Source organism: Artemia sp. Qi Xiang Cuo, chromosome 6, assembly GCF_049724085.1.
Source record: "Artemia sp. Qi Xiang Cuo chromosome 6, ASM4972408v1, whole genome shotgun sequence".
NCBI classification, from domain to species: domain Eukaryota; kingdom Metazoa; phylum Arthropoda; class Branchiopoda; order Anostraca; family Artemiidae; genus Artemia; species Artemia sp. Qi Xiang Cuo.
The window spans coordinates 81,289,327-81,303,000 of record NC_142799.1 but is presented as its reverse complement, the minus strand read 5'-3'; the positions used below and the strand labels follow the sequence as shown (position 1 = coordinate 81,303,000).

The 13,674-nt window shown below is 32.9% G+C and overlaps 1 protein-coding gene across 1 annotated transcript in view; it reads left to right on the top strand.

Moving 5' to 3' along the window:
* The window catches only part of LOC148951655 (glutamate carboxypeptidase 2-like), a 109,925-nt gene that overhangs the window by 41,300 nt on the left and 54,951 nt on the right, over positions 1–13,674 (top strand). Inside the window, exon 2 of the mRNA XM_089091176.1 lies at positions 2,890–3,016. Coding sequence (XP_088947302.1) covers positions 2,890–3,016 — 127 coding nt within the window. The remainder of the gene's footprint in view (positions 1–2,889; positions 3,017–13,674) is intronic.

The following is a 13,674-nucleotide window of genomic DNA, read 5'->3' as shown; positions in this document are numbered from 1 at the left end:
GCAAAAATTTCTTTTTTAATGAGTACTAATTAAAGAAAAACCACACGGAATCAGGCAACAGAGTCTCTCAAACCCCTTAAAGTTCTTTTAAAATATACAATAACTACTTATTTAACAAAAAAATTTCTTTTTTAATGGGAACCAAGTAAAGAAAAACCACACGGAATCAGGCAACAGAGTCTCTCAAACCCCTTAAAGCTCTTTTAACAGATACAAAAACTACTTATTTAACACAAAAAATTCGTTTTTAATGAGCACTAAGAAAAGCAAAACCACACGGAATCAGGCAACAGAGTCTCTCAAACCCCTTAAAGCTCTTTTAAAAGATACAAAAACTAATTATTTAAAAAAAAAACTTAGTTTTTAATTAACACTAAGTAAAGAAAAACCACACGGAATCAGGCAGCTGAGTCTCTCAAACCCCTTAAAGATCTTTTAAAAGATAAAAAAACTAATTATTTAAAACAAAAACTTCGTTTTTAAAGAGCACTAAGTGTAGAAAAACGACACGGAATCAGGCAACAGAGTCTCTCAAACCCCTTAAAGTTCTTTTAAAACATACAAAAACTACTTATTTAAAACAAAAAATTCGTTTTTAATTAGCACTAAGTAAAGAAAAACCACACGGAATTAGGCAACTGAGTCTCTCAAACCCCTTAAAGCTCTTTTAAAAGATACAAAAACTTCTTATTTAACACAAAATACAGGCAAGCAAATAACATGGGAATTCCTATACACGCAAGCAAATAACTGAGTTAGTTTTATGTCACAATTTTCAACTTAAAACAATTCTAAATATATTGGCAACTAAAAAAGACACACCGGTTTTTCTGATACGGATTTAACCTAAAAAAAAACTTGTATATCATGAAATAGAAATCCAATAAATTGTGTCAGAAGAAGTTGAACCAAACCAGACTATACCCACCTAACCAGATTGTACCTACCAAACCAGATTATACCTACCAGAAACCTGTTTGGTACGGGGGCGTTGGCAAATTCCATATGTACTTACTACTCATGCATAGAGTACATTTTGATTTTTTTCAATATACTTTGCAATATCCCTTGATAGGTTCACCTTAATGTCCTTAGTCATCCCATATATATTGCAGATAGATCATTTAAACATCCATATTAATTTATAAATCCTTCTCAAGAGGTTCCTAAGCTTCAACTTAATACCTTTATCCGTTCCTAAGATGCCGTAATATACTCTTATGACAAACTTGTACGGACATAGAGTCTTTTGATTTAGTTCAACATCCCCAATAATATGCTCTAAAAGTTCCAACATACCCCCTTTTTTCCTGGGATATTGCACATTACACTCTTTTTATAATCTGGATATTTATTATACCTTTTGATTTAGTTTTACTCCCCCTTAGTTTCCCTTAAAGTGAAAACTTCATACCTATTGTGTTACCGAGGTATTGTATTTATGCTCCTTTGACAACCAGGGTGTACTTAAGCCCTTTTGCAAAAAAATTACCCTCGATTTTGTTGATGGGTTTCATCTGGTACATGCTAGGAAATGTCCCAGTGTGTACCATATTTTACCGTCCCACTATATACTAGATGACACCCGTCTGCAAAATCCAGCGTTGATTTTTCTTCTGAATGTTTTGCCAGATAACCACCTAACATGGCCAGATAATTTGGCTTTCATTTGGTACCCCAAGCGCTAAATTTTACTGAACTAAAAATGAATAAACAAAGAAAATCCAAAGACAAAGCATTTTTTGGGGTGTATTTCCCAAACTCTCGGAAAGGTTTGCTAAAAAACAAAAATTGTAACATACCAAAACAATTGGTCTGGACTGGATAGTTGAAAATCAAACTAAATATGCTAGATGAGGCTTACAGGTTTTTTGAAAATTCTATATGACAGAATGCTAGATGACACCCCTCTTTCACTTTGTTGTGTTTTGTTATGGTGAGTAATATGGTCTGTCTGGCACGTTACAGCAATGGTCTTGGAGGCTCAACCAATTCGCCTCGCGGGCCGAGGGTTGCCGACCCGTGCAGTACAAGATACAGAGACGAAAATTGTAGCATTTTGAAAACAATTTACCATTTTGCTGGTTGACAAGTTAGTTCTATTCCTGGAAAATGTGCCGCATAAAAATGTTACTTATAAAGTAAGATTGGGCAAGGAGAAAGTGACGAATATAGGCTGCCATGACCTGTCAGTGTATTATAAAACATAAAATCGCGAAGAAAGGAGAAAAACGAGGACAATTAACAGCCAATGGAAAAACCGTGGAAATGGTGACCTTTTAATAATTTTTTAGATTTTTCACACCCATGTCCCTTAGATTTCTCAGATCCCGGGAAATATACATGGAGTAAGCGTGTAATATGAGTGCTGAGGGGTTTGAAAGTAGCTATTCTTTTTTTATTAAATCGTAATCCCATTCCAGCAAGTGGACGTGTACCTCTGGCATATCTCTTAGTGAACACCTCTCTGCAAAGCTCGTGTGGTTTTAAAAATAACTTGATTCAAAATCTTAGAACTGAATTGTAGCAAAGGCAAAAGACGATTTTCCCTTGATTGCTAGTAAAGACAACGTAAAACCAGAGGTTATTAAATCTACTATTTCTTTTGGTAATCTGGAAAGAAATCCGTCTAGCAATGTCCTGGTAGTGGTAAAGTTTTACTCGCGAAGTAAAAAAAAGAAAAAGAAAAAGAAAAAATAGTTTTGCCACTTTTTGAAATAAAAAGTTAATTTTGTCATATATAACATTTTTTTAAGCATCAAGCAATGCCACAAATATTTTTGGCTTGAAATACTCCATCTTATAGTACTTTTTTAGGTCAAATTAATATTGTCTGTGTGAAAGCCACTCTATAGAGACCTAGTTCGCTGTTAAAAATCTATGTTTTAGGTGGCTTGATCGGCCATTTCGGGTTTCCCATTTATGAGTATGGCCATTTGACAAAAGAAGCGGATCTTGGAATAACTCAGCGGATAATCAACGAAGTGAATGGTGATAACATTGCGAGTTATTTAATGTAAGTGATTTAATCTTGGTAAGCTTTTGAGTTGGTTTAAGTTTGGGTAAGTTGTAAGTTTGAGTAAGTTTTTGAGTTGGATTTTCCATGCCATAATTTGACTGCATAAAGTCATGACATATACTTTACATTTTTAGAAGATCTTTCACGGTGCAAGGTTGCTATTAACTTAGGGTCTAATATTATTAAATTTTGCATTAATTTTTTTTCTAGGCTAGTACGTGTTGAATTTCTTTATGAAGTAATGAGCAAACCGGATTTGCGGATGTTTTGCCTCGGGAAATGGTTTCAAGTTGAAGGAAAAGTGCCATATCTGACAAAACTATTCTATGTACTCAGCGTGTTGTTTCTCATCTTTTAGGTATTTAGGGTACTGGTGCATTATATATAAGACAGCACTATACACGAAAGAAGTCAAGTTTGGTTAATGCTAATGAAATAAAATAAAATAGGATGAAAATATAATAGTTTAAAAACAAATTTGAGCTATATATTTGCACATTAGGGGCGAAGGGGGGGGGGGGGGTAAAGCGTAGCTTATATCAAATACGTAACCTTACCTAACCTAGGAGTAGAAAGGGGGGTACCAGCCCGACGAGAACACATGTGCTGCCATCTACAATTTAGTTTAACGCCAAGCTAACATAATTTATTCAAGGATTATCGATCGAGTCTAATGAAGGCAAGGTCAATTGATTTGTTGTTGCTGTTCGTCCAGGTGTATTGTCTCCGGGACAAAGTTTACACATGCGCACTAAGGGGAAGAGATGTATTGATCTAGGACAAGAAGGGGAGAGAATTTCTGAGAACTTGATTTGCATAATCGAGGAAAATGTATTGATCGACTAGAGGGGAATTTATTTGTTGTTTCTAAGGGGAATTATTGATCCATTAAAGGGGAATTAATTTGTTGTTTCTAAGGGGAATTATTGATTCAAGAAAGGGGAATTTATTTGTTGTTTCTAAGGGGAATTATTGATTCACGAAAGGGAATTAGAAATGACATCACTTGTTTCATTGGAATTATGTGGGACTCTAAAGAGATAAACTAATATTCTATTTTTAAATACGGCTTCTCAGGTCATTAGACTTAGCGATAAATTGATATTCTATCGAAGCCATAATAGTGTAACCAAGAACATCTTAGAGATGAAGATAATAAGGCGGGAAAGGGTTTCCTAGGAACTTCAAATGTGACAGAGCAGGGATGCCAAAACAAAAGGAACACGAAGAAATTACGTTTAGGGATTATTTGGGCGAAACCGTTTTGAGACATTTTAGAAGATGATTTATGCGAAACTGTTTGAGGTATTTTAGAAGATGATTTTAGAAGATGATTTAGAAGATGATTTGAGTGTGAAGTCTTTGGTCGTTAAAATACACCTAACCTCCCCCCTCCACACCCCTCTCAGTTTTCGACTTTAATTCTTCCATTGGAAATAATTCTGTTTTTGATAAATTTATTCTTTCTGTAAGCCTATCTAAAAGTGACACTCAACTTCTGTCAACCCTTAGCTATTAATATATCGTTTCCATTTAAGCCACCACTAAGTTGACTTAGACATTCCCGCAATGATTTAAACAGGTGATAATTAGCTGACACCCCAAAATTGCACTTCCTGCTTGTTAATCCTTTACGTTAGCGACTTAACCAAAAGGTTTAACAGATCAAAACGGATTGTTTTTCCCATCGAATTAAAACAGTTTCAAGTAAAAAGAGATTGCGATAATTAAGTTTAGCCTACGCAACCTGTATGGAAGTAGAGAAACGAGTTATTTCCAAAATTATGGTCTAACAATATTTTTTAGGACATTATGTAAAAAGGGGGGGGGAAGGGGCAATGCCTCAAATCTAACACCTTCATTGTAAAGTGAAAACAAAGTGTTTTTTCGCGTGAAAAATAATGGGCCGGGATTTCTAAGAAAAAGGTACATAACTTTATTATGCGTAAATTGAATAGCATTTGATTTCTGAGTATAGTATATTTCTCGCAAAATTTTACTTTTTGCTTTACTGAAAAGGGGGGGAGGGGACTTCTTTGTGATAAATGCTTTCTAGACAAAATTATGGCTAGGAGGTTGGGGGGTACTAATGTTTCTTCTGTAAAAAAGGGAATCATTATTCCTTACTAAATTTTTCTGGTTTCATAGATCAAAAAGGATTTTTTTTCCCATCGAATTAAAACAGTTTCAAGCATAAAGAGATTGCGATAATTAAGCTAAGCCTACGCAACCTGTATGGAAGTAGAGAAACGAGTTATTTCCAAAATTATGGTCTAACAATATTTTTTAAATATTGTATGGGGGGAAGGGGCAATGCCTCAATTCTAACACCTTCAATATAAAGTGAAAACAAAGTGTTTCTTCACGTGAAAAGTAAGGGGCCGGGATTTCTATGAAAAAGGTACATAATTTTGTTATGTGTAAATTGAATAGTATTTGATTTCCAAGCATAGTATATTTTCCGTAAAATTTTACTTTTTGCTTTACTGAATATGGGGGTAGGGGACTTCTTTGCGATAAATGCTTTCTAGACAATATTATGGTTCTGGGGGTGGGGGGAACTAATGTTTCTTCTGTAAAAAAGGGAAGCATTATTCCTACTAATTTTTTTGTGGTTTCAATGAAAAAAGATTGTTTTTTCTATCGAATTAAAATAGTTTCAAGCAAAAAGAGATTGCGATAATTAAGCTAAGCCTACGCAATCTGTATGGAAGTAGAGAAACGAGTTATTTCCAAAATTTTGGTCTAACAATATTTTTTTAGGACATTATGTAAAAGGGGGGGGGGGAAGGGGCAATGCCTCAATTCTAACACCTTCATTGTAAAGTGAAAACAAAGTGTTTCTTCGCGTGAAAAGTAAGGGGCCGGGACTTCTATGAAAAAGGTACATAACTTTATTATGTGTAAATTGAATATTTCTCGTAAAATTTTACTTTTTGCTTTACTGAAAATGGGGGGAGGGGACTTCTTTGTGATAAATAATTTCTAGACAAAATTATGGTTATGGAGAAGAGGACTCCAGGGGAGAAGAGAGTGTCTTTGCGGGACGGAGGAAAGTTTTTTGGTCAACAACTCAACATTAACTTTTTTTCCGCTGTTATATTTATAATTTATTTTTCTTTTTGCAAAGCAGTAATTTTTAAGTGTATATTTAATGTTACCCAACCTCATTAAGTTAAAATGATTAATTTTAAGAAAGTGAGCTCTATTTATTAGAGTTTCAGAAACATTACATATTTATTTACTTTAAGCCCTTTTTTCAGCTATAACAATGTTTGGCGCGATTGCCACAGAATATATTGGTCTGAAATATTCCTCAACTGGCATTATTTTTAAAGCAGCTTTCTTACTCTTAGACGATCAACGGCGTGAAATTCATAGCTATAAATGGAACGTCAGATACAATATGTATAAGTACGTGAAAAACAGATGGAGTCCAACACTAAATTTTATAAATTGAAACGGCTTTTACGTTAAAACCATATGACCACGTAATGAAAATGGTTGTGAAATAAAACATGTACAATAGGAAATTCAGGAAATATGCAAAAAATTTAAAGTTCAGTTCCAAATTTTTCATAGAAGATAGGAAAAGTTATACTTTGATCGTGAATATTCAAGTTCTCTTCTGAATTTTACCAAAGAACGCAATTCAATTCTAGTTTCTCCAGAGAAAATAAAAAGCTTCCACTTCAGTTTTAAGTTCACCAAGAGATAAAAAATTTAAAGTTCAGCTCTAAATTTTTCCGTAGAAGATAGGAAAAGTTATACTATCATTGTGATTATTTTCCATGAAGATAAAAAGTTTAACTTTAATTCTAAATTTTCTTAAATTCAGTTCCGATTTTTCTCAAAGAGATGAAAAAATTTAAAGTTCTGTTACAAATTTTTCATAGAATTGAGAAAAGTTATACTTTGATTGTTAATATTCTTCATGAAGATATGGAGCTCCACTTTAATTCTGAGTTTTCTTGAAGAAGTGCAAAATGTTCAAGTTCTCTTCTGAATTTTCTTATAGAAGAGAAAAAAGTTAGCTCAATTCTGAAATTTACCAATGAAAATGAAAAAGCTTCCATTTCAATTCTTAATTTCTCAAAGAAATACCAAATTTAAAGTCCACTGCTAAATTTTTCCGTAGAAGATAGGAATGGTTATACTATGATTGTGATTATTTTCCATGAAGATAAAAAGTTTCACTTTATTTCAAATTTTTCTTAAATTCAGTTCCGATTTTTCTCAAGGAGATGAAAAATTTAAAGTTATGTTCCAAATTTTTCATAGAAGATAGAAAAAGTTATACATTGATCGTGAATATTCGACATGAAGATAAGGAGCTCCACTTTAATTCTGAGTTTTCTCGAAGAAGTGCAAAATGTTCAAGTTCTCTTCTGAATTTTCTTAAAGAAGAGAAAAAAGTTAATTAAAGAGTTCTTAAAAAGTTCTTAAAGAAGAGAAAATTCTTAATTTTACCAATGAAAATGAAAAAAGCTTCCACTTCAGTTCTTAATTTCTCAAAGACATAAAAAATTTAAAGTTCAGTTCTAAATTTTTCCGTAGAAGATAGGTAAAGTTATACTATGATTGTGATTATTTTCCAGTGAAGATAAAAAGTTTCACTTTAATTCTAAATTTTCGTAAATTCAGTTCCGATTTTTGTCAAAGATATGAAAAAATTTAAAGTTCTGTTCCAAATTTTTCATAGAAGATAGAAAAAGTTATACATTGATCGTGAATATTCACCATGAAGATAAAAAGTTCCACTTTAATTCAAAATTTTATCAATGAAGTGCAAAATGTTCAAGTTCTCTTCTAATTTTTCCAAGAAAATGAAAAGGTTCCACTTCAGTTCTTGTTTTTTCCTCAAAGAGATGAAAAATTTAAAGTTCTGTTCTAATTTTAAATTAAATTTTAGCTCCTTTGTCTTATGGATTTACCACTCAAATTTTTAAATTAGAAAATGAGTGACTCGTTCTATTATTAAAGACAATCGTTCAAACTCGTTCATCTAACCTCCAAAACAATAGTTTAAGTTAGGTTAGGTATAAATAAATATTAATAAATCAATAAAACATTTCTCCATGTTTAAGTTAGGTTAGGTTAGGTTAACCTATCATGAGCGCTCATGATAAGTTAACCTAACCTTTTCCGGCGAGTATGGTTAGGTTAGGCTAGATTAAGTTAGGTTAGATTAGGTTAGGTTAAGTTAGGTTAGGTTAGCCTACGTACGCTTCACTTAGGTTAGGTTAGGTGAGAGACAGGCAAAAAGTTCGGTGTATGGTTAGGTTAGTTTAGGCTAGATTAAGTTAGGTTAGGCTAGGTTAGGCTACATACGCGCACGTACGTAGGCTAACCTAGCCTAACCTAACTTAACCTAGCCTAACCTAACTTAATCTAGCCTAACCTAACCTAACCAAACCAAACACCTAACTTTTTGCCTGTCTCTCACCTAACCTAACCTAACCTAAGTGAAGCTTACGTAGGCTAACCTAACCTAACTTGACCTAAACTAATCTAACCTAATTTAATCTAGCCTAACCTAACCTAACCATACTCACCAGAAAAGGTTAGGTTAACTTATCATGAGCGCTCATGATAAGTTAACCTAATCTAACCTAACTTAAACATGGAGAAATGTTTCTATTTATTTATTAATATCTCTTTATACCTAACCTAACCTATTGTTTTGGAGGTTAGATGAACGAGTTTGAACGATTGTCTCCAATAATAGAACGAATTACTCATTTTCTAATTTAGAAATTTGAGGGGTAAATCCATAAGACAAAGGAGCTAAAATTTAATTTAAAATTATAACAGAACTTTAAACTTTTCATCTCTTTGAGAAAAAAAAACAGAACTAAATTGGAACCTTTTCATTTTCTTTGGAAAACTGCGAGCGAACTTGAACATTTTGCACTTCATCGAGACAATTTAGAAATTGAAAAGGAAAATTTTATCTTCAAGGTGAATATTCACATATAATGTGTAACTTTTTCTATCTCCTATTAACATTTTGGAACAGAACTTTAAATTTTTTCATCTCTTTGAGAAAAATCGGAACTGAATTTAACAAAATTTAGAATAAAAGTGAAACTTTTTATCTTCATTGGAAAATAATCACAATCATAGTATAACTTTTCCTATCTTCTACGGAAAAATTTACAACTGAACTTTAAATTTTCTATGTCTTTGGGAAATTAAGAACTGAAGTGGAAGCTTTTTTCATTTTCATTGGTAAAATTCAGATTGAGCTAACTTTTTTCTCTTCTTTAAGAAAATTCAGAAGAGAACTTGAAGATTTTGTACTTCTTCGAGAAAACTCAGAATTAAAGTGGAGCTCCTTATCTTCATATCGAATATTCACGATCAATGTATAACTTTTTCTATCGTCTATGAAAAATTTGGAACAGAAATTTAAATTTTTCATCTCCTTGAGAAAAATCGGAACTGAATTTAAGAAGAATTAGAAATAAAGGGAAACTTTTTATCTTCATGGAAAATAATCACAATCATAGTATAACCATTCCTATCTTCTACGGAAAAATTTAGAACTGAACTTTAAATTGTATATGTCGTTGATTAATTAAGAACTGAAATGAAAGCTTTTTCAATTTCATTTGTAAAACTAAAAATCGTTATAACTTTTTTCTCTTCTCTAAGGAAATTCAGGAGAAAACTTTAGTAATTAAAACTTATTTATGAGATATCAGGACTAGAGTGGGGCTACTTATCTGCATGGAGGATATTCACGATGAAAGTATAACTTTTCTTATCTTCTATGAAAAATTTGGAACTGAACTTTAAATTTTTTCATCTCTGTGTGAAAAGTCGGAACTGAATTTAAGAAAATTTAGAATTAAAGTGAAACTTTTTATCTTCATGGAAAATAATCACAATCATAGTATAACTTTTCCTATCTTCTACGGAAAAATTTAGAACTGAACGTTAAATTTGTTATGTCTTGGTGAAATTAAAACTGAAGTGGAGGCTTTTTCATTTTCTCTGGATTTTCTCTGGAGAAATTAGAATTGAAGCGTGTTCTTTGGTAAAATTCAGAAGAGAACTTGAACTTTTCTATCTTCTATGAAAAATTTGGAACAGGACTATAAATTTTTAATCTCTTTGAGAAACATTGGAACTGAAGTGGAACCTATTTATTTTCTCAGGAAAAAAATTAGAATTCATCTGTAACATATTTTTTTTTTCATTGCGAAAATTTGGTGTTGGGATATAAAAGAAGTTGAAAAGTAATTTATGACTTCTCTGGCATGCTGGATCTGAAAATGTAATTTCAGAGAAATTCTTTAACCATATAGGGTTAACTTACCTTTTTAGGGGTGAGCATTTAGGGTTCTCCTACATGCTGAACCTGAAAGTGTGTTCCCTGACATGCTGGATCTGAAAGTGTAATTTCAGAGAAATTCTTTAACCTTTTAGGGTTAACTTGCCTTTTTAAGGATGACCATTTAGGGTTCTCCTACATGCTGAACCTGAAAGTCCTACATGTCGAACCTGAAAGTGTGTTCCCTGACATGCCAAATCTGAAAGTGTGATTTCAGAGAAATTTTTTAACCTTTTAGGGTTAACTTGCCTTTTTAGGGATGAGAATTTAGGGTTCTCCAACATTCTGAACCTGAAAGTGTGTTCCCTGGCATGCTGGATCTGAAAGTGTAATTTCAGAGAAATTCTTTAACCTTTTAGGGTTAACTTGCCTTTTTAAGGATGACCATTTAGGGTTCTCCAACATGCTGAACCTGAAAGTCCTACATGTCGAACCTGAAAGTGTGTTCCCTGACATGCCAAATCTGAAAGTGTGATTTCAGAAAAATTCTTTAACCTTTTAGGGTTAACTTGCCTTTTTAGGGATGACTATTTAGGGTTCTCCAACATGCTGAGCCTGAAAGTGTGTTCCCTGACATGACGAATCTGAAAGTGTGATTTCAGAAAAATTCTTTAACCTTTTAGGGTTAACTTACCTTTATGGGTGACTATTTAGGGTTCTCCAACATGCTGAACTTGAAAGTGTGTTCCCTGGCATGTTGAATCTGAAAGTATAATTTTCATGGTGATGAACTATTCTAAAGATTAAGAACGGCTTAGGCTTAAGATATTTATTGCTTAAACATATTTAAAAACATTTGAAAAAATACATAATTACATATTTAAAAAAAAGCTTAATCCATTTGATATGAGGAAGAGCAAGAGTTTAGGTCTTTGTATATTTGATTCATTTTTTCGTGTCATATGTCTTTTCCGGTACCCATTGAGTGAAATACCTAGCTTCATCTTCCGGATCATGTACTGAATGCGGGTATTTCTCACATTTGAAGTCTTCTAAATTAAATAATTCTATGTGTTTATCACATTTTTCTAGTAAGAGTATATCAGTTGGCACGTTTCCCTTAACATAAACAGCTTGCACACCGAAAAACTGCATATTCCCTGAATTTCCTCTTGTATATTTTTTATTTCATAGCCATTTTCATTACGTGGTCATATGGTTTTAACGTAAAAGCCGTTTCGATTTATAAAATTTAGTGTTGGACTCCATCTGTTTTCCTCGTACTTATACATATTGTATCTGACGTTCCATTTATAGCTATGAGTTTCACGCAATTGATTGTCTAGGAGTAAGAAAGCTGGTTCGAAAATAATGCCAGTTGAGGAATATTTCAGACCAATATATTCTTTGTCAATCACACTAAACATTATTATATCTGAAAAAAGGGCTTAAATTAAATAGATATTTAATGTTTCTGAAACTCTAACAAATACAGCTCACTTTCTTAGAATAAATCATTTTCAATTAAGGAGGTTGGGTAACATTAAAACTACACTTAAAAACTATTGCTTTGCACAACGAAAAATAAATTATAAATATAACAGCGGAAAAAAAATTTAATTTTGAGTTGTTGACCAAAAAACTGCCCTCCGTCCCTTAGACACTCCCTCCTCCCCTTGAGTCCTCTTCTCCATAACCATAATATTGTCTAGAAAGCATTTATCACAAAGAAGTCCTCTCCCCCCACTTTCAGTAAAGCAAAAAGTAAAATTTTACGAGAAATATACTATTCATGGAAATCAAATACTAGTCAATTTACACATAATAAAGTTATGTACCTTTTTCATAGAAATCCCGGCTCCTTACTTTTCACGCGAAGAAACACTTTGTTTTCACTTTACAATGAAGGTGTTAGAATTAAGGCATTGCCCCTCCCCTCCCCCTTTTTACATAATGTCCTTAAAAATATTGTTAGACCATAATTTTGGAAATAACTCATTTCTCTACTTCCATACAGGTTGCGTAGGCTTAGCTTAATTATCGCAATCTTTTTTTGCTTGAAAATGTTTTAAATCGATGGGAAAAACAATCCTTTTTCATTGATACCAGAAAAAAATTAGTAAGAAATAATGATTCCCTTTTTTACAGAAGAAAAATTAGTACCCCCCGCTCCCATAACCATAATTTTGTCTAGAAAGCATTTATCGCCAAGAAGTTCCCTCCCCCCATTTTCAGTAAAGCAAAAAGTAAAATTTTACGAGAAATATACTAATCTTGGAAATCAAATACTATTCAATTTACACATAATAAAGTTATGTACCTTTTTCATAGAAGTCCCGGCCCCTTACTTTTCACGCGAAGAAACACTTTGTTTTCACTTTACAATGAAGGTGTTAGAATTGAGGCATTGCCCCTTCCCCCCCTTTTTACATAATGTCCTAAAAAAATATTGTTAGACCATAATTTTGGAAATAACTCGTTTCTCTACTTCCATACAGGTTGCGTAGGCTTAGCTTAATTATCGCAATCTCTATTTGCTTGAAACTGTTTTAATTCGATGGGAAAAACAATTTTTTTTGATCTGTGAAACCAGAAAAATTTAGTAAGGAATAATGATTCACTTTTTTATAGAAGAAAAATTAGTACCCCCAACCTCCTAACCATAATTTTGTCTAGAAAGCATTTATCACAAAGAAGTCCCCCCCCCCATTTTCAGTAAAGCAAAAAGTAAAATTTTGCGAGAAATATACTAAACTCAGAAATCGAATGCTATTCAATTTACGCATAATAAAGTTATGTACCTTTTTCTTAGAAATCCCGGCCCATTACTTTTCACGCGAAGAAACACTTTCTTTTCACTTTACAATGAAGGTGTTAGAATTGAGGCATTGCCCCCCCCCCCCCTTTTTACATAATGTCCTAAAAAATATTGTTAGACCATAATTTTGGAAATAACTCGTTTCTCTACTTCCATACAGATTGCGTAGGCTTAGCTTAATTACCGCAATCTCTTTTTGCTTGAAACTGTTTTAATTCGATGGGAAAAGCAATCCTTTTTGATCTGTGAAACCTTTTGGTTAAGTCACTAACGTAAAGGATTAACAAGCAGGAAGTGCAATTGTGGGGTGTCAGCTAATTATCACCTGTTTAAATCATTGCGGGAATGTCTAAGTCAACTTAGCGGTGGCTTAAATGGAAAGGATATATTAATAGCTAAGGGTTGGCAGAAGTTTACTGTCACATTTAGATAGGCTTATAGAAATAATAAATTTATCAAAAACAGAATTATTTCTAATGAAAGAATTAAAGTCGTAAACTGAGAGGGGTGTGGAGGGGGGAGGTTAGGTGTATTATAACGACCACAGAGTTTCACCCT